Source organism: Podarcis melisellensis, assembly GCF_964234715.1.
Source record: "Podarcis melisellensis genome assembly, chromosome: 1".
Taxonomy (NCBI): Eukaryota; Metazoa; Chordata; class Lepidosauria; order Squamata; family Lacertidae; genus Podarcis; species Podarcis melisellensis.
The window spans coordinates 41,922,847-41,944,497 of NC_138528.1; the positions used below are offsets into that span (position 1 = coordinate 41,922,847).

At 45.4% G+C, this 21,651-nt stretch overlaps 1 protein-coding gene and 2 long non-coding RNA genes across 12 annotated transcripts in view; 2 read left to right on the forward strand and 1 right to left on the reverse strand.

The window, feature by feature from the left end:
- LOC309356018 (prolactin-releasing peptide receptor-like) overlaps positions 1–21,651 on the reverse strand; it is a 247,944-nt gene that overhangs the window by 209,902 nt on the left and 16,391 nt on the right. For 5 of the 9 annotated variants that reach the window (XM_081887197.1, XM_081887194.1, XM_081887196.1 and 2 more), the window contains one exon: positions 18,232–21,301. In XM_081887197.1, the coding sequence (XP_081743323.1) occupies positions 20,154–21,275 (1,122 nt within the window). In that variant the 5' untranslated portion in view covers positions 21,276–21,301 and the 3' untranslated portion in view covers positions 18,232–20,153. Of the gene's footprint in view, positions 1–18,231; positions 21,302–21,651 lie in introns of those variants that run through there. The other 4 variants (XM_081887200.1, XM_081887198.1, XM_081887199.1 and 1 more) reach the window with 2 other exon arrangements.
- LOC309356603 overlaps positions 1–21,651 on the forward strand; it is a 187,516-nt gene that overhangs the window by 135,345 nt on the left and 30,520 nt on the right. The window lies entirely within an intron of this gene.
- LOC309356469 lies at positions 1,029–6,605 on the forward strand. 2 transcript variants are annotated; one of them, XR_014162810.1, is made up of 3 exons: positions 1,029–1,202; positions 3,121–3,237; positions 4,320–6,605. It is a non-coding gene; the product is annotated as an uncharacterized lncRNA (long non-coding RNA). The 2 variants fall into 2 exon arrangements; XR_014162811.1 differs by lacking the exon at positions 4,320–6,605 and adding an exon at positions 3,393–4,313 and having other exon boundaries at positions 3,121–3,245.

Consider the following 21,651-nt stretch of genomic DNA (forward strand, 5'->3'; position numbering starts at 1 on the left):
TTTGGGGTTGGAAGAGGAAAGCAATTTGTTCCAGGGCCTCAAGGTCAAAGGGAGACTCCAAGAACTGTTTGGGCATATAATAGAACTGTAGAGTTGGGAGGGACCCTGAGGAGCATCGGGTCCAACCCCCTGTCATGCAGCCAGTCCCTTATGGGGATCAAACCTGTGACCTTGGCATTATCAGCACCACGCTCTAACCAACTGAGCCAGCACAGATGGAACTGCAAACGTTAGCAAATGCGATTTGGTACAATAGATTGTTGGCTAACTGATACAGATTCAGTTACATTAAAGAGTTTAAAATGTTAATGATTTCCTGTAAGGCCATTCTGACTGGCTGTGAAGGAAACTCCTCCCCTTCACTGCTGGACGAAGAACTCACGCTCACAATACCAGTTCTGCCAAAGAACTGGTTGAACCTAGGCCTCCGGTCTTCAACCGTTTGCAGGGCCGGTCTCTGCTTTGTTTCAGACCTTCAGCTACTTCCAAAGCCTTTTCTGGAGCTTCCTCATTCCTCCAAATCCAGCTTTGACTGAGCTGACAAGTACAGTGGTACCTCAGGTTAAGTACTTAATTCGTTTCAAAGGTCCATTCTTAACCTGAAACAGTTCTTAACCTGAAGCACCACTTTAGCTAATGGGGCCTCCCTGCTGCTGCCACGCCGCTGGAGCACGATTTCTGTTCTCATCCTGAAGCAAGGTTCTTAACCCGAGGTACTATTTCTGGGTTAGCAGAGTCTGTAACCTGAAGTGTATGTAACCAGAGGTACCACTGTATCTACAAGGCTCACAGGCGTAGCCAGGATTTATGTTAGGAGGGGAAGAACCTCAGTTAGTTAAGTATTTTTAGTGATTTGCTTTATTTAGGAGAGCAGGTATCCTCTGGCTATGACTTCAGCCCCTGGTCCACTCAGGTCTGCCACAAAGCCTCACTTACCCCTTGCTTGCCTGAGATAGGTCCATTCAAATGCAGCTTGCTTGCGATAGGTTCGTTTGAATACAATCCTCCCAGCAAATGCAGCCTGCCTGTGATAGGTCCATTCAAATGCAGCTTGCCTGTGATAGGTCCACTTGAATACAAGACTCCCAGCGACACACATAGTCAGAGAAAGATGGGGTGCCATCTCCCAACAGTCAGAAGTTTGCCCTGGGTGTGGACCGTGGCTATGCCAGGGCACAACCGCCACTTGCCATCATAGGAAGGTAAGCAGTCCTTTCAGGGCTTGATATTCTTGAATCAGGGCCTGAATAGCCTGGTTGATATCAATGGGAACCCACTGCTTGCCACACCAGCATCATCCATCTCTATTTGTATGTATGTGTGTATGCATGCATGCATTTATTAAATTTCTATACTGCTTTATATTTTTAATAAAAATCTCAAAAGAATTTACAACATATTAAAACAATAAAACAATAGCCAGGCAATGTTCCTCTGGACTCATGAAGAGCAACATGGAGTGAAGGAATACAAAGTATTGCTTCTGGGTGCCTCTAAGTAAGGCTCTTCAGAAATCCAGTCTTAGTCATTCATTTGCTTTCTGAAAGCTTCTTTCCTTGAAAAGTAGGGGATAAATTCACATTGTAACCGGGCAACAAAAAGAGTAGTTCCAAGATCGTGGTGTATCATTTAATCAAGAATAGATAAGTAACTTGAATTGTGCCTGTAGAATAATGAGACTATAGTGAGCGGGGAAAAAAGCAAGGGAAAAAACTCTGTGATAACGATACTGATTGTTTCACAATCAAGAGTCTTAAGGGGCAGACATTGTGGGAAACTCCTCTGTTACTGGGTCCTATTAAAAGTGCATGGCTGCCATTCTCTTTTGCACCTGACCATCATATGGCCAGATGAATGAATAAGTGGATCCCTCCAACCTTAACATAAATGTTCTGTTTCACAACTGAGAGCCCAAGCCCAATGCATTTTGTGGATGTATAAAATGTTTTTTGGCATTAAATCTCTCATTTTCCCAACTCTGCAGTACATCTTATGGTCTTCCACCCCCATTTCGTGCAACGTGACATCCCTTGTGTTACTGAATCTTGCTTTCAGCAACCAAAATGGGGGCAGGATTATCACTCCAGATAGCTCCTACCTTGCAGAATACAGTGGTGCCCCGCAAGACGAATGCCTCGCAAGACGAAAAACCCGCAAGACGAAAGGGTTTTTCGGTTTTTGCGTCGCTTTGCTAGACGATTTTCCCTATGGGCTTGCTTCGCAAGACGAAAGCCCATAGGGAAATCTCCGGGGACCTCTTTTAAATGCTGGCAGTGGGGAGCAAAGCCTTCCCCCCCCCCGGACTTCAGAAGAGGTCCAGGAAGGCCGGCGGGGGCGAAAGGCTTTGCTCCCCACCGCCAGCATTTTAAATGCGGTCTGGGATAGCAGGGAAGCGCTTCCCGCTATCCCGGACGGCTTTTGAAGGCAGGCGGGGGGGAGCAAAGACTTTTGCCCCCCGCCAGCCTTCAGAAGAGGTCCAGGACCTCTTCCGAAGGCGGGCGGGAAAAGTCTTTGTCCCCCCTGCCTGCCTTCCCGGGAGAGCGGGAAGGCAGCGCTGCGTTTTCCGCTCTCCCGGGAAGGCAGGCAGGGGGGAGCAAAGACTTTTGCCCCCCACCAGCCTTCAGAAGAGGTCGGGGGACAGACTGTCCCCGGACCTGGTCTGAAGGCGGTTTCCATAGGAACGCATTAATTGATTTCTAATGCATTCCTATGGGAAACCGTGCTTCGCAAGACGAAAAACTCGCAAGATGAAAAGACTTGCGGAACGAATTAATTTCGTCTTGCGAGGCACCACTGTATTGGCTGTGGAAATGAAAAAAAAAGGCAATAAAGAAAGTTTTTTGCCACAACTCATTCTTTTTCCCCCAATAAAAGAAAAAAGTCTTTATTAAAAAAAATTCTCTGCAAATAATTATATATTTGAAAGTACGCAAAACTGAATCCTTCTTGAGAGTAACCTTCTCTAGTTTCCACAGTGGGTGACTGCCATTACAAACCAATTACTGCAGAATAAGCCTGAAGTGTCTCACAACACTCCCCCTGCCCTGCCCATTCCGCCAGGCAATCCATTAGCAAAAAGCTTCTGCTTATGTGCATATATTAACCTATTTTACCTCACAGGCCTCTTACAAAGACAGAAGGAGGGAGAAGGGAGAACAACTGATCCAACCCTTAACTCCTGGTAGAAAAAAAGAGAAACAAATATGGCATGCCATACACAGATCATATAAAGAAAAAGTGAGCCAGTAAATCAGCCCCCCCCCCCGATTTAACTGCAACATTTCATAGTCTCAATACTTACAACAAAATATTTCCCCCCCCCCCAAAAAAAAGTTTGCCAACCCTGATCAACAACAAGCAAAATAATACTTTAAGTATGTTCAATTTCACAGATTTGGTGTCTGAACTACCAACTCAGCCTACCTCACAGGGCTGTTGTGAAGATTAAAAGGGAAGAGGAGAATACAATTTACATAGCCTTGAGTTTCGGGGAGGAAAAGCAATACAAATATACAACCAGCAAGAGATACTATTAAGTATGTATAGCTTCACAGCAAAATACACACACATTTTACCAACCTTTCTGAAGTAACCACCCGTGTGCTAAAATTCATTCTACAGGAATAGCTCAGTTGGTTAGAACACGGTGCTGAAAACACCCAGGTTGCAGGTTCGATCCCCATAAGGGACAGCTGCATTTTACAGGGTTGGATTAGATGATCCTCAGGGTCTCTTCCAACTCTGATCTATGAGTCTATGAATACTGACTTGCTGCCGCTGTAGGGCATTTGATGGTTTTTTCATTGTATTTGCTGGTTCATTTTGTATTTTACATTTGTGGTTCCTGGTTCCTGTATAAATAACAGCCCAGTGATGACAAACAGCCCGTTAGCAGCTGTATGGGGGACATGGAAAATTGGAGAGGGTGGTGAACATGGCAATATCACAATTTTTCCCGAGTAGGAAGGAAGCCTCATTTATTTCAAGGGAAATACTTCAGAGTAAAATATGCCAAAGCCAGCTGGTTGTGTTTGATAATGTTAAGGCAGCACACTTGGGGAGTAAGTGAAATAATGTGGCTGTGGAGGAAGGTACCTCAGTACACAGGAAGACTATCCTCTGTTCAGATTGGCAGCAACAGAAACAAGCTTCTTCTCCTGTTTTTTCTGCTGTCCGGGGAGGGTCTCTCTCAAGCCCAGTCAGCATTCCTTCCTGCAATTGCATAGCAACAATGATTAAACATACCTAGCTTTTCTTCATTTGTCTGCCAAAGCCTGACAGCGTTATCTGCACATTTTCCTTTCTAACTTTCTTTATAGGTGTCAGATTGACTTCTTGTTCTAAAAAATTGAAAGCTGAGAGTTTGGAGCCCATGCTGGTTCAGAGCCCGAGAAAAGTATTCTCCACCAGCAGCCCCGATCGAAACTGACCACTCACCTTCTGCGGCATGAACAATTTCACCCGGAACATTTTGACAGGACAAGAAATGGCAAGTTCTGACGCATTTGAAATTAGCTGAGCTAATTTTGTTAGCAATTCTTGAGTGAGACATAAGGTCGAAGGTGCCAAAGGACTAAAGCACAGAACGCAATCAAAATGTAACATATTTTCATAGAGACACAACAGTGGTGTGACATGTGCTTTTGCTTCAAAGAGGAACGACAGCGTGTCTCGTTGTTTTGCAGCTGTTAGAAAGATGGAGGCAGTAATTGCATAATGTTAAATGATGCATTGCAAATTATTTTGAACTGCTTTGCGAAGACGTTGAAATAAAAGGGGGGGGATGCATTTCCCCTTCCGAAAATGGATAGAAAGGATACAATCCAGACTAACAGCTTCAAAAACTCACTGATTTCAGCCTGCACTTAGCACTACTTTTCAGATCAATGGGAAATAACAGTGCTTAAGCTTGAATGGTTCATGCCCTGACTTGTCTAATAATTACAAACTAACAACCAGATACAAAGCAGCCAAACAGGAGTTTAGTTGACATGTTGTGTGCATGCTTTGTAGCTTGCACAAGTGACGCTAACACACCATGCGGCATGCGTGAGTGAGATGAGCACGTCACATGATGCGCATCCACGGCATGCACACAGTTGCTGAAGAATTTTGAGGGGGCCTAGCCCCTTCCTTGAAATTTTTGGGGGACACTTGCCCTCCTAGATGGCCCTCCCTGCCCCAGGGAGTCCACATAACTCACCCAAGGGGTCCCTGGCACCACTCACATAACAAAAGCTATCATAGAGTTATCAAAAGTGGCTTTTGAAAAACAGGGGCCACAGTCCTTAGCTAATTGGGAGTCACTTCCCTAAAGTATCTATAATGACGCATTGCTAGAATAGGGGGGTCAGCAATCAATGCTTCCTGGGTCAATTCTGCATCCCAAGTGAGTGCAACTTTGCTGCTGCTTCAAGTTTCCAAAGCAGAGAGGTATTGCTGATGGATCCCAAATCAGTTCCGACCTGGGACCCTAAGTCCAGAGAAAAAGAGAAAGAAAGGTCTCCTGGCTGTGTTCACACTCCTGATTACTGTACACTCTCTGCATTTCCAGGGCTGGGTTTTTAATCTCTGTTCACACATTATCCAAAAGGTATGTGTATCCTGCACTTTGTTATCAGGTGCTGCTGTTGGGTGCTGTTTGTCAAACCAGCTTCACACCGATTGGAGTCCTTAAGGCACTTCTAATTCCTTACCTTGGGGTAAAGTTGTCCCTGCCTGTCAATGCCCCCTGGTGTGTAAACGATTAGCAGCCCATAATCTAGCCCACTTTGTGCCATTAGGAGAGCGCATCAGATTGGGCTGTGCGTACACCCAGCTCCAACTTCCATGTCACTTATGTGTCATTAAAAAAAGAAAAAAATCAAGCCCACAAAGACACAGTCTGTGCTTTCAGCTCCTAGACCAGAACAACCAAAAAGCTTTTATCCACAGATTACTTCTTTTCAGATGGTGCCAAGATGAAGCAATTTGTTGTGTTCTTAATAAAAGAAGCACTTGTAGAACCACAGTCAGGAGTTTTTGGTTCACAACAAAGCAATTTCACAAAAGTAGGGGGAGGAAAGCTGTTAAACCACAGACACAGTTTGTTCCTCACAGGTCCTTCCATCATCACCGCTGGGTCTTAACAGCACATGTTCTTCTAGGTGCATATCAGTTCACCACTGAGACACAGGCCACAGTCCCAGTACACATTTAGAGCACTATGCCAGTATAAATAGCCATAGCTTCCCCCACAGACTTCTGGGAGCTGTAGTTTGTTAAGGGTGTTGTTTGGAGGCCCCTGTTCCCCTCACAGAGCTCCTATTCTCCAAGTGGTATATCAATAAATCCAGGCATCCCTAAACTCGGCCCGCCAGATGTTTTGGGACTACAACTCCCATCATCCCTAGCTAACAGGACCAGTGGTCAGGGATGGTGGGAATTGTAGTCCCAAAACAGCTGGAGGGCTGAGTTTGCCTATGCCTGAATAAATCCCTCTTCACAGGGAACTCTGAAACTGTAGCTCTTTGTGGTGACTACAGGCCTCCAAGCAATTCTCAGCACCCTTGACAAACTACAGCACCCAGAATTCTGTGGGGGAAGCCATGACTGTGATGTCTCAGGGCTCTGATTGTGTTGTAAAGGGCCCCTGAGATGCAATAACAGCAGATCCTTCTGTTCAAACTTAGATCTGCCAGAATCATGTAGAAAGAGGAGAAGCCATGATTAAGGAGCAAAAAAATAACACTCAGGTGAAAAAGGTGGAGGAGCCCTCTGCTCCCTTGCCTATGCATCCTGTCTCTCACTCACAGTCCTCCTGAATGCTTTTTGCTAGCCAGCCTTGCTTCCTGAGCTGGTGCCAAGCAACAGGCCATGGGGATGGATGCTGCAGAGATCCGCACCTCTCTTTTTACAAAATGCCTGTCCCTGTCTTAAGGACACCAAGATCTATTCTGCGTGCAAGGATTTGCACAGTTTTTGTGCTCGATCCGTGGGATTCTAGAAACTTCTCTTGCACTGCGGTGACCTCTGTTTTCTCTGTGTGGGTCTCCTCTGGGCTCTGACGGTGGCTGCCTGTTGTGATGGATGCCCCATTATTACAGAATGTTACACCTGAAGCTGTGAGAGTAACTGGAGAAGTTGTGTTTCATTTTTATTTTTGCCTCTCCGATCGTGCTGTTGACTTTGCAGCTGAGATAACTTTCGTTTGTTTCTACGTTGTTCTGTTGCTAGGCCGGGCATTATGGATACCCAACAAAACTTGGTTATAGGATTGGAATGCAATCCAAATAAATGCTGCATGGAATTCCAAGTGTCCTAGGAAAACAGCTCCCTCGGGAAATTGTTCTGACAGTAAAACCTTGGACTATCAACAAGACAAAATTGGAGGATCACATTCACAAATGAGAACATTATTTTGCGTGAACAAACTCTTATTTCAATTTACATGTTCCCTCCGATTTCAGATAGTTTCCACTTGAATTATTGTGACAGGAAAGTCCTCTTGGTTACAGCAGAGGTGGGAATTTATGGTCCTCCAAATGTTGAACCCCAGCTCCCATCAGCCCCAGCAGGCCAAGATGGCCAATAGTCAGAAGTGTCGAGGGTTCAACAGATATGGAGATCTTCAGGATCTCTGCCCCCAACCCCAGAGCTACAGTTTTGCTGCCCTTCCTTTCTCTAACCTAAAAAACTGATCCCACTTTTCCCTTGAGAATAGGGACTCAGCTATACAGATGCAAGTAAAACGTTTTAAATGTGTTGCAAAGTGCAATATACAAATGTGACACTAGATGGCGAAAGTGAGCTATGCCAAATTCAGTGTATTTTTCAAAACTTTTTTTTTTTAAAAAAAACCCTTTTCACAGTGTTTTTTATGTGTGTAATTCCACCCAGGCTTCAAAAAATAAGGAGAGCCTTGCTGGGTCAGACCAAACAGGGGCCGCTTGGAGGGAAGGAAACGGATGGAGTATGCATGTTCATGCAGCTGCCTAACAGCATCCACGTCACCCAGGAGGCCGCAGCAGCAGAAATAAGAAAAGATGAGTTGTTCCATTGTCTGGAGAGGTCACTTCCGGTTTTGCATGGAGAAATCGTTTTCAAAGGTGCCCAGTGATGAAAGCAGGCAGCTGTATTGAGGCAACAGATGTTGAAATTTTGCACCCCTAACAATTTTGCATCTGGGGCAACCACCCCAGTGCATAAGACTTTAAATTTCAGGATTGGAAACCAAGCCTTAGGCAGAGTCTTACTCAGCTGCCTAAACAGCTCTCGCCTGTGGTGAGTCTGAACCATAAGTAAAACCTGGTTTGTATCTACTCCACACATTCTGGCGTGCTAAAACCAACAGAGATCATACAGGGATCATACATTCTACACTTTCCAGAAAGTTTCTGTCTCACACCCCTTTTTACGTCCAAAGCTAATAACTGGTGGTGGATAAATACTGATCTGGCTTCTGCAGTTTCACCAGACTTTCATAACTTCCAACATTTCTTTGATGAAAATAGGGACATCCCATTCTGTAATAATAATTATTCTACTATTTATACTCCACACATCTTATTGGGTTGCCCCAGTACTCTGGGCAGCTTCTAGCATATATAAAAACATAAGAAAACATTAAACATTTTTAAAAAAAACTTCACTATGCAGGATTTCCTTCAGATGGCTTGGGGGTCGGATAACCCCATACCCTCCAACATTTCTCCAGTGAAAATAGGAACATCCTAAGGAAAAGCGGGACACTCCCGGATCAAATCCGAAACCAAGACAGCTTCTCTAAATCAGAGACATCCCTGGAAAATAGGGACATTTGGAGGGTTTAGACTTTGCTGCACACTATATTCATAGGCCGAAGGACCTTTTTAATAAACCAGTATTCCAAGTACAGTATGCTGAATTATGCACTCTGTACCCAATTTTGCACTACTGCAATTGCAGAATAAACACAGCCTGATTATAGGCCCCCAAGAGGGAGGTCAAAACATTAAATTTTATATTGAGAAATGACCATTTTTAGTTTGGCTGCCAGAGCTTAGCTTTTAATGACTGAAAATCACTTCTTTGTATGCAGGCTATAATTTATCTTTTAAACAAAAGTGATTACACTGGCCCAAATGGAAATTTGCATCTGAATAAGCTGCAGCTGTAGCAAATGAAATCAGTGACAGCGCTCTTCAAAACAGCTGGTTAGCAGGCAGAAGGAAAGACTCCAATACCAGCCCTTTTATGCGTCAACATGGTGGGTGTAGTTTATTGATTGCTTCTGTCAGATTTGGTGATGTTCACAGTCCTTATGTAGAAGATAGAGACATTGTTTTTTAAACTGTGTGTGAAATAAAAACTTGAACATGGCCATGCAGATCTCACATGGGCAATCTCAGGAGGGCAACCAAGACGATCAAGGGTCTGGAAACCAAGCCTTAGGAGGAAGGGTTGAGGGAGCTGGGTATGTTTAGCCTGGATAAGAGGAGACTGAAAGGAGATATGATAGCCATCTTCAGGTATCTCAAGGGCTGTCACATGGGATGGAGCAAGCTTGTCTTCTCCTGCTCTGGAGGGTAGGACTCGAACCGATGGATTCAGATTACAAGAAAGGAGATTCTAACTAAACATCAGGAGGATCTTTCTGACAGTTAAGAGCTGTTTGACGGTGGAACAGACTCACATGAGAGGTGGTGGAACTCTTGTTTCTTGGAGTTTTTTAAGCAGAGATTGGATGGCCATTTGCCATGGATGCTTTAGTTGAGATTCCTGGAAGGGGGTCCCTTCCAATGCTATGATTCTATGGGGAGCCTGGGAGAAACACTTCAAATAACCAAAGGCCTTCTTGTGAGCAAGGAAGATCTACTAAGAGCCTCACAACGCAGAGTACTAACCACTATACCAGGGGTCTGCAACCTTTAAGACAAAAAGAGCCACTTGGACCCGTTTCTGAAGAAAAAAAAACTGGGAGCCGCAAAACTCGTCATTATAAAAATAACTTTTTTGTCACTTTTTTATTATTTCTTTGTTTGACCCCTCAGAATTACTCCTCCTCATAGAAATAAACGTTAAATTAACAAGTTACCTTTTTGTGTGTGTCTGTTCTTCACTCCCCTTCAAAACAGTGACCAGCGTACATGCCCCCTTTCAATTCAGTGACCAGAGTACATGCCCCTTACAATGTAGCGGGCAGGCGGGCGGGCGGGAAGGTGACGTCGGGACGGTGCGTGACTAACGCACACACCCCCATGCGACGTCACAGCCAGTACAGCGCCCGCCACAGTGGGGAGTGTCGGGGCGCACAATGCGCCTCCTCCCCTCGCTAGTATCCACCCCGGAGCCGCGGCAAAGGTGTAAAAGAGCCACATGCGGCTCCGGAGCCGCGGGTTGCAGACCCCTGAACTATACGATCATGGCCAGGAAAATCTGCTAAGAGCCTGATGAGTTAGGAACTGTTCGAGACTAGGGTCTGAGAATCCTGTTTCTCCAGTTTTGATTTGGTTTTGCTCCTAAGGGAATATTTTGGAATATTTCTGGTTTGTGTAATTTTGGGGGCATTGCATTTCTCCCTCTGTAACATTTACAGATCTTATACTTTTCTTTTTTAATCTTAGTGAATTCATCTCTTGTTCCATAAGCCCTGAGTGGTCTCAGCTTATTTTAACACCTCAGTTGATTTTAACACCACACACGCTTCAGAGAGACCCCAGGGAACTTTCAGAGGCTGTTTGATAAGAGGCAGCCTGGTGGTATTATTTTTAAGTAATCTCTCCAGATTATCAAAATCCTGAAGCTTTGATCAATTTAGTTTTGCAATCACTGTACAACTTTCCCAACAAGAACCATATTATCTGCTTATGGCGGCAGTTCTACAGATTTGAGGCACATCCATTTTGTCCACAGCCCTTTTACAAAACCACCATGACTCCAGAGGAATTAACTGATATAAGAGGGAGAAGGAGGAATTATTTTTTAAAAATCATTAAAACAATTAAACATTAATAGAATTAAAGTATTATTATATGACTTGCAATAACACAGACACTACAGTCTGCAGTTACTATTTTCTAGCACCAGAACAGGCAGTCTCTGAGCATGCTCAGAGTGCCTTGCCCAGAGTAAAAAGATATTTAGCCATGAAGCTGTCTGCATAGGAAGGAAGCCTCTGGACATACACTGGGTAAAAATATAACTTGTGCTACCAGACTTCTAGTATATCAATAAGCTTGCAGGGTGGTGGTTGTTAAAAGTGTGGTGGGCATTGAAGGTTCGGGGGGGCATACAGAATGCCTTGCAAAAAATAGAAAAGGAAAAGAAAGAAGAAATGTAGCCAATGGATAGTAGAGCCAAGGTTGGAGGCAGTGGCGTAGCGTGGGGGGTGCAGGGGGGCCGGCCGCACCGGGCGCAACATCTAGGGGTTAGGGTTAGGGAGCGCAAATCCACGGGTTAGGGGGCACAAATTATTTGCCTTGCCCCGGGTGCTGACAACCCACGCTACGCCACTGGTTGGAGGTTAAATCCTGGCATGGGACACTGCATATTCCTGCTGTTATGTATTCAGACTGGCTGCAGTTCCCACTCTGTGCCACCAGTATGCAAATGAAGGACTGAGAGTTGCTTTCACTGATTGGGTAGTTAGTTGGAATTTGTTACTGTTACAAGTTACTGAGCATTATATAAGGCAGCCAGCTTCACTGTTGTTCAGAGAGACTTAGAGCAGTGCTAACTGCTGTAATAAAGAGCTGTTTCTTTAAAGAGCTGTGTCTGTCGCCCATCTTTCCCACTATACAACACCTGCATTGTAGGGGGTTGAACTAGATCAGGCATAGGCAAACTCAGCCCTAGTGGCGAAGCTGCATGCTCCAGCACCGGGGGAGGAGAGCAGGCGGGGGCATGGCTGGCGTGCATCCCAGGGGCGTGACACGCCGCCTATGGGGGTGTGGTGTGCATCCTGGGGGTGTGTCGTGCTGCTTGCAGGGGCGTGGCACCCGGCGCAGTGGGGGGGGCGTGGTGCGTGTCCGGGGTGTGTGGCCATGATGGTACCCCACTCCCTGATGGTGCCGGGGGCAGTACGCTCCCCCTGCCCCCCGGTTCCTCCTCCAGTGCTTAGCCCTCCAGATGTTTTGAGACTACAGTTCCCATCATCCCTGACCACTGGTCCTGTTAGCTAGGGATGAAGGGAGTTGTAGTCCCAAAACAGCTGGAGGGCCGCGTTTGCCTATGCCTGGACTAGATGATCCTTAGGATCCCTTCCAACTTTACAGATGCTATGAAGTTGCCTGCATGGTTCAAGGGAAGGAAGCCTCTGGGCAAACTGTAATATAAGTGAGCTGTGCTTCTGGATTTCTGGTATTTCAGTAAACTTCCAGGCATCGTAAGGGAAGGGAGCAAAGAAACTAATGTGTTCTAGCTACAGATGACACATCCTGTTTGTTTGCAGAGGACAATGATTTGACAACTGCTCATGCTATTGGCACAGTAGAAAGGAATAGACCCTTGCAAAGCAGTCTCTACAAAAGGGCTTTTAGAAAAGCCCAAACCATGGGGCTTCAAAGGCTGATGTATGTACACAGCCTTAGAAGCTTAAAAACAGACAAAGTGGTGCCTTTGATTATGGATCAATTTCTGCCAGTTCCCAGAATGCAAATGTTTGCGGTTCAGGGTGTTCCTTTCAATGTCGGGAGTAGTTTGCCATCATTTCCGCCCCATGTCTGCTTTGGAAAAGTAAAGAGCTACAAATTTAGGGAAATGAAAGGCAGCATGCTCTTCTTTCTGGTGGTCAGCATGAGATGAAGGTCAGCTGTCAGCCGCCTTACAGGACTCAAAAGAGTGCCAGGCAATTTACATACAATGGCACTGATTTATTAGGTCACTTTTGCAATATGTCATTTACCATGGAAGCTGGGACGAAAAGGGGAACAGCACATGCAGGATTCACTGTCACCATCATCGTTAAAGATGTTGGGGAGGCGGTGTGCTATAGGCCGATGTCGTTGTCTCCTGGCACCTTTGCAAAGATATGGAAGACCCCAGGCAGCTGTACTTAAAGGTTGGTCCTGCCATCGCCAATGAAAGATCCTTTGCATGGAATTCCTCAGGAGTCCAGCAGCCCTGTTACAAACTGGCATACTCATACTAAAGGCACAAACAGTTAAGCTGGCAAATAAAGATTAGTCTAAATCAGGCTTCCTCAACCTCGGCCCTCCAGATGTTTTTAGCCTACAACTCCCATGATCCCTAGCTAGCAGGACCATTGATCAGGGATGATGGGAATTGTAGTCTCAAAACATCTGGAGGCCTGGTCTAAACTGAATTAAATCAAAGTACCCTGGTGCAGCTTGGTTGTCAGATGCTCAGCCAGTGGCCTCTTTTGTGACTGCACAGTACCAAGCCAATAGGAACTGCTAAGCAGGATCTAGGGTAGCTCTAAGCTTCCACTCCTGGGTGCATTTCAGCAACAGTGACTGCAGCCCATAGGGAAGCTTAGCAACCCCCCAGACTGAAGCATTCTGCACAAGATCACTTCAACTCTTCTGTCTTCTCTCCTTCACGATGAGAAAGTCTCTTTTCTCCCATAACAGATCTGTGACCTGTTATGTTTGGGGCAAACCAGCGCCAGCACTCTTAACTGAGGAGAGCAGCTGACCGAGAGACACAAGTAGCCCAGACACCCTTCTGTTCATTAACTCATTCCAGCAGTTGCAATAAAACAGAGGGCAACTCCATCTATCCAACATGCAAATGAGTGTGGCATAAAGGTAAAGGTAAAGGGACCCCTGACTGTTAGGTCCAGTTGTGACCGACCCTGGGGTTGCGGAGCTCATCTTGCTTTATTGGCCGAGGGAGCTGGTGTACAGCTTCCAGGTCATGTGGCCAGCAGGACTAGGCTGCTTCTGGTGAACCAGCGCAGCGCACGGAAACGCCGTTTACCTTCCCGCCGGAGCGGTACCTATTTATCTACTTGCACTTTTTGAGGGTGCTTTTGAACTGCTAGGTTGGCAGGAGCAGGGACCGAGCAACAGGAGCTCACCCTGTCGTGGGAATGCGAACCGCCAACCGTCTGATCGGCAAGCCCTAGGCTTTGTGGTTTAACCGACAGCGCTACCCGTGTGGCATACTGGGTCTGAATTCTACGTTTCCCCTGCACTTTCTGTTTCTACCACTTGGTGGAGTGCATTCTTTTCTCTGCAGCTTAATACTGGTACTCTTGCAGGCCTCCTCAATCTCTGAGCAGTGTAAGATCCCCAGGGGTTCCAGGAACTTACCCAGGGTTGGTGTTTCCTTTGGGAATGAAGCACTGCAGAGGCTGTGGTGTCTTGAGGATATACGACTTATTTACATATATATGGGCTTGCCGATCAGAAGGTTGGTGGTTCGAATCCCCATGATGGGGTGAGCTCCTGTTGCCCGGTCCCTGCTCCTGCCAATCTAGCAGTTCGAAAGCACCCTCAAAAAGTGCAAGTAGATAAATAGGTACCACTCCGGTGGGAAGGTAAATGGCGTTTCCATGCACTGCTCTGGTTCTCCAGAAGCGGCTTAGTCATGCTGGCCACAAGACCCGGAAGCTGTACGCCGGCTCCCTCGGCCAATAAAGTGAGACCAGCGCCATAACCCCAGAGTCATCTGTAACTGGACCTAATGGTCAGGGGTCCCTTTACCTTTACCATTACAACCTGAGCCTACAATGGAGGGGTTCACAGCATTAACACCCCAATAGGGTCTTACTTCTCCCATAGCCGCAGCCTTGGATTCAAACAGAAATCAATCATTGCTCTGTGTGTGTCTCTTTCCAGCTTGTTGCTTTGCTTCTAGATCACAACACTGCAACTCTCAACTCTGGCTTTACCCTTATAATTTTCTGCAAGTTGGGGGAGGGGCCCCACCCATTTACCATCTCACACAGAGCCCCTTTCATTTGTTCCCCCTAATGGCCCATCACCCAGGTAATTGCCTTAGCAGAAAGCTAGCCTGGCTTATTTAACATAAGCTGGATCCAGGGGTTAGAAGGGACTTCCCCCATCTCCACAAAAATCAAAACAGTACTGTCAGAGCTGCCTCTAGGTCCCAGCTCACAGAGGACCAACGCTAGTCTGTGATAATGTACAAAAGTCTTTATTGAAGTTCAGTTTCCATTTCCAAGCCGCAGCGTGCAGCTCTACGTCTTAGAACCTAGACCGGCGAAGCTCCGTCTGAGTCCCCGCCCCCTATACACCAGTTTAAGACTCTAGCCTTACTCCACCTTTTCCGTTGTTCTTTCCTCCTCTGGGTCCGTCTGCCCCCCGGGGTTTCCTCCTTTCTGGACTCTTCTGACGCTGACCCCCCTGACTCTTGTCCCTCCTTCCGGCGGGCTTTAGGACCTGGTTCCCTATCCGGGCTACCTGCTGTGCCGCTCGCCTGTACTTTTGAACTTGGCGCGCGCGCCCAGCCGGCAACCTTCCTCTTGACCGTTTCCGCGCTCTCCGATGGAGGCGTGGTCAATCCTGACTCATCTCCTCTCGCTGGTGGTGAGCACACTGGTCCCGATACCTGGGACTCCTCCCCCCCACTGCGCTCTGGTGGGGAAGCTGGTCCTGATTTCCAACTGCTGCTCTGGGAGTCCCCGCTGGCCCCTTCCTTCTGGGGTATCTCCCTTGGCACCCCCCTTGCCCTGGCCATCGGCGCCCCCTTCTGTGAATCTTCCAATTCGCTGGAGAGACTCAGGGAATTCCTCGGACCACTGTCATCGCCTACGCTCCCCTCGGATTCCTCCCCCTCGCTCTCCATTTCCTCCCTCTCCTGTGCCTCTGCTCCTGAGCCCCTGACAAGTACTATAGTGCGCTTATTGGCAAAATTGTCATGATTTCATTTTACTGTTCATTGTTGACTCTTTAATAAAACAAGCTGTGCGTGTATGTATGTGTAGTTACATAGTCCAGCAAAATTAACATTTGACCCAGATATTTAGAATAGGAAAGCAGAAAATTACATGGTATTTTCCTTTGGTAACCATGAAAAGTCTACAAAGAGCCCCCCCCCCCAATATCCTAGGGTTTTGTTTTGTTTTTTTGTCTAATATCCTCTGAGGGTTTTTGACCGTTTTGAGATGAAGAATGTTCCTTTTAGTTAGTTTCAAATATAGCTCATTAGTTGCATAGATGAGGGTTTTCCCTGCCTCAAGTTGGATTGGGGAGGGATTCAGTATGTTTGATACAGCTAGGAAATAGACATACTCTGCCATTTTCAGATTTACAGTCTAAAAGTCCAGGGAATTTTATTGGACTACTTCATTTTTAGAGCACTCTTCCAGACAAACCATCCAGGTTTTTGAGTATGCATCATTTTTAAAGTTTGAGGTTTGGTGGGCTTTCTGTATGATCTGCTTAATGCATACTGGTCCTACCTAGACACATTTTCCCTTGAAAACTCTTCCAACAGAGTAGTAGTAAAGATAAACGTCCCAGAAGAAAAGTGAAGTTGCTGGTGGCTGTACTCTGTGTTGGACTGCATTTCTTAAAAACAACTTGATTGACAAGAGGTAGCATAAGAAATAACTGCAAAAATAAAGTGGCACTTCATATCAGGGTGGGAGGTTGGATGATGTGAGAATGTTCCTACTTCTTTAAAAGAAACACTGAACATGCACACGCATGGCTTTTGTACATCTGTATTGAATATAAAATGTGTTGCTATCTATGAATTATGCACAGCATAATTATGATAGGAAAATAGCTGGATACAGTTTATTCCATTCAGCGTAAAGTAAAGCATAACCTTGCTACAATACATTTCTTTTCACAAGCCACCAGCCGCAACTTGTTATACATGACCGACAATGACGCAACCTTTACCTTTTAAAACATTTATTTTTATTTGTTTTCAAGTTACTATGGAGCCACAGAGACAAGTAAACAATAACAAAAATTCAAGAATACAAGAGACTAAAGGCAGGGCATCCGGAACCTAAACATATCAAATACGGTAATAACACCTGAGCTAAAATCATGACAGTCATATTTCTATTGACGGCACAGGGAGTGAGATAACTGTAAATCTGAAACCAAAACTCTGAATAGAAGTGATCAGGATCTTCCTATTCCTTAGAGACCCATAACATATGTGCTATTTTATTCTGCAATAACTAAATTGCAGGGACTTTTATGCCGTAAGGATATAGCCAGATTTGTCAATGATTTCCACTGTGTGACTTCACCCCTCAAGGCGCATGCCTCCATGATCTCATGAGACAGACAGAGAGCCCGTCAGCTGTCAGCAATGCTCTCAGCATCCACGTCAAAAGTTCATTTTGGTGTAACGACTTCATAGAGAAATACAGTCTTTACTAAAGCATTATTAGACCGCACTAAGCTCTCCCAAGTGTTGCAGCGCACTGTGCTTGTTACAACTAAATAGTTTCTGGTCTCACTCATGAAGAGTGCTCGGCTGCATTTGAAATACTGAGCGCAGCTCAGGGGATTTCTGTGGTGATTGAGATTTTGCTGCTGGCACAGAGTAGCAAGGGGCTGCAAATCTTACCTAGCCATCCCCTTTATATGAAATAAATCAATAGGCACCTGTTTATATCTAAGCCCCTTGAAATGGATTTTATTGAGCTGTTACTAGGAGAGGTTGTTTCAATATGTGGCCAGCTTACAAAAATAGATACGGACTTTGCTAAAAAATATAACCACATACCTTTTATCAAGCTGCAGGAGAAAACAACATGCTGCCAATTCTGCATATGTTTATTCAGAAGTAAATCCCACTTGCTCAGTAGGATTACTCCCAGGTAAGTGTGCATAGGATGATGTGAACACTTTGTCTTTGATGTGCTCGTGTTAAATAGGCCTTAGTGTTGCCCCACCCCCAAAATGCTAAACACTCCCTGAAGAATCTTAAAACTCTACTGAGGCTAGTGGAAGAGCAGTGCTTTTTTTTTCTTAAAAAGGTTTAGGAGTACAGTGGTACCTTGGGTTACAGACGCTTCAGGTTACAGATGCTTCAGGTTACAGAAATAGTACCTTGGGGTTAAGAACTTTACTTCAGAATGAGAACAGAAATTGCATGGCGGCAGCGGGAGGCCCCATTAGCTAAAGTGGTACCTCAGGTTAAGAACAGTTTCAGGTTAAGAACAGACCTCCAGATCGAATTAAGTTCTTAACCCAAGATACCACTGTACTCTCATTCCGTCTGAGACTCAGGAAACTCTGTGACAAGGAAACGAGGCTGCCATTGGGGGTAGCAACGGAACTGATGTTTCACCGTGCTAGAGAAGAACCTAAAAAGTTTTAAATCATTAGCTTCTTCTCCCGTTAGATTCACAAAATGTTTAGGGGTATGCGTACCCCTGCGTACCCCCCAGGAAAAAAGCACTGGATATAAGCATGTGCTCAATTCAGTGACTCCAATCACTAAGATATAAAAATGCTTCACTTTAGCTGTATATTTACAAGCATGAAGATTGCAAGTTCTATAACCCAATCCTAGGCATGATTACTCATAAGTAAGTCAAACATTGTAGCTCTTTCTTATAAGGAAATGCTGCAGAAATTCCACCCTCACCCAATTATGCCAGTTGTTCTTTTCTGCAACTTTCCCAGCTCTACGATATCCTTTTGGGGATGTGGAGATCAGAATTGCAAGCAGTATTCAAAATGCGGCTTTGCCACAGGTATCTATATGGACATTACAATATTGGCAGTTTTCTTTTCAGTCTCTCCCCTGGTAGTTCCAGGAACAAAAATGGTTTCTTCCGCAGCTGCTACTTGCCAGATGTGACCTCCTCACTGACCAAATATCTATTTCCCAATTAGTCATCACCAGTTCAGACTGGATCATTATATATGTGAAGTTTTTTGGGGGGGGGGGCGTTTCTGCATCATTTTACACTTAGATCTTTCCTTTTATTGCCAGTCTACGTATACACTTGCAAAACTTTAACCACAAAGCTATAGCAACAATAATAGTAATTTTAAAATATAATTTCCATTTCTGAGAAGGTATTTTTTTACATGCTATTTGACTTTAAAAAATTCCAGCAAAGCCATAATTTAGAATAATTTTTTTTAAAGGTGCTGGGAGAATATTGGAGTTTGTGGAATTCCCTAGCTCTTGAATAGGAGTTAATGGTGCAAATACATTGGTGCTGTGGCCTAAATATCTAATTGGCTGCTTGTTACAGTGTATTTTCCCATATCCAATTTTATTTCAGTTTCTGACATGCACATCACATTGTCACAATAATCATCTTACTTTTAAAACTAGCACAATAAGACACTAGCACAGTGTGAATGGAATCTTAATTATTCCCATTTGTTTCACTTACTCGTGAAAAATAACTTTGATGTAATGTATGAATTATAATTACAAGCAACATTTTGAATGTTCTGCATGGAAATGCAATATATACATCCACATCTGTTCAACTCTGGTGTGACAAAGTACGAGGGGAAAAACTGGAGTTCAAAGCAAGCAATTTCTATAAATTTGGCCCTATAGACCTGACAACATTGGTTCAGCTTTTACCAAATGCACTGGTCCACTTTGCAAGTACAAAAAGTAGTGTGTCTTCTGCCAATGATATGTTCAGATGTTGATTCTGAATGAATATATATATAACAGCTGCATTTCTCAGATTAGCTGGCTCCGCTTCTTCAGCCAGAAACCCCATCTGCTGGTTTTGCAATCCATCCTCCACTCCCAGCAATGCCATTTTTACAGATCTGGAAACTTTTTTTAATGGAGGGCACTTCCTTATCTTTATTTATTTATTAAATTTGTATACCGCCCTTCACAGGGCAATTCACAACATGAAAATACAAACCGAGAACACAGAATACACAACAGAAAACACAAAAACCAGCCAATAACCACCACCGCCCCCTTTACAGGCTGTACAGACTACAGGGCAGGTATGCACACAGTAGTAGAGGCTGATGGGACTGCAGAGCCAAGGAGCTGTCCGTTCAGCACCAGCATCATTACAGCTTACCTGGATTACAGGGCTGGGCTGGGGCAGGGAGAAAGAGAGGGCAGGGCAGGGCAAACCCAATAGCAGCTCTGCTGTGCCTGTGTATCCCCAACACCATCCAGGTAAGTTGAATGGATGCCAGTTTCAGGGGTCCAGCACACCAGCTGCTATGGACCACACATTATACAAGCTGAGAGCAAAGGTGCTCCATACACCCTTGACAGTAGATTGGCTCTTTTTATATTTGTAGGGCTGCTGGGTTTGAGCTAAAAGGAAACTTCTCTTGCAGCGCTATTTTTTCACTGTGGCCCACAGGATGATCTGCCAAAGTGGAGCAGGTATTCAGCCGGGAAGCCTTGCGGCACATGGTGCTTGACCTCTTCCTTTGATGAAAGTAGTTGCTAATGTGGAGTCGGAACTTGTTGTGGAGGGAGGCATAGATGAATGGATTGAAGCACGCAGAACTCATGGCGACCACATGACAGGACACTTGAATGACGTTGACATATCTCTTGTCTAGGACGACAAACTCCTCGTCTATATCTATGATCAGATTAACCACCTGAAGAGGGAGCCAGCAACAAGCAAAGCACATGACAGAGATGACGAGGATCCGGAAAGTCTTTTGCTTCTTTTTAGCCCATTTCTCTTGGCCGTGGTAGGCAGCCCCTGGGACGCTCCTGTTCCGGAGGCGATAAGTAATGGCGCAGTAGGAGATGGAGACGGCAGAGAGCGGGAGCATGTAGGACAAGAGGAGCATCAAGCAAGAGTACAGCCACCTCTCGGTCTTGTGGTGCTTCCAGAATTCTTCGCAGATGATCATGTCATGGCCAATGCTGTTGAGATCCAGGTAATGGGTGTGCATGGATGTGGGGACTGAGACCACGATAGAGAGCAACCAAATGAAGGCCACAATGTAGGCACAGGACTTGCATCTGACCCTTTTGCGAATGGGGTAAGCGACGACAATATACCGGTCCACAGCGATAGCAGTGAGGGAGAGGACGGACACAAACACAGTGGCCACTTGCATGAGGGTGACAAAGTAGCACATGAACATCCCAAAGAGCCAGCCGCGAATCTCAAACGCGTACGAGGCAGTCAGCGGGACACAGAAAATGCACATGATCAGATCGGCGGCTGCCAAGTTCCCAATGAGGAAATTGGTGGTGCAGTGCAACTTTTTGGTGGTACCAATGAGGAGGAGGAGGAGAAAGTTCCCCGTGCAGGCCACCGTCACCAGGATGGCGTAGAGAGGAATGAAGAGTGGCTTCAGTTCAAAGAGAAGGTCCAGGCCTGTGAAAACGGGAGCTGAGCTATTGGAGCAGGAGTCGTTGAGGAGCTGGTTGTCCACTGCCATGTTGGTTTTCCCTTGTGACGATGCTTCTGCAATAAGATAGAAAGGAAAGTTAGGTGGGAGGGAGAATTTATGAGATGTGGGGGACTGTTACATTCAGAGCCAATCTACACACAGAATTATTCTCCCCACAGTTCCCAGTATGTTAAATATCACTGGGGAATGGGGATAAGTTGTAGGTAAAGGTATAGGTAGAGGAGCTTTCCTCAGTCTGGTGCCCCCCAGACATTCTGGAGTAAAACTCCCATCAGAGCATGCAAAATGTCTGTATAACACCAAGTTTGGGAAGACTGTAGCAGCATGTGGCAAAGGGATGTGAATGCCATGCCTAAACTTCCAGTTCCTATCTTTAAAATCCCTGCACATCTTAGCCTTCATC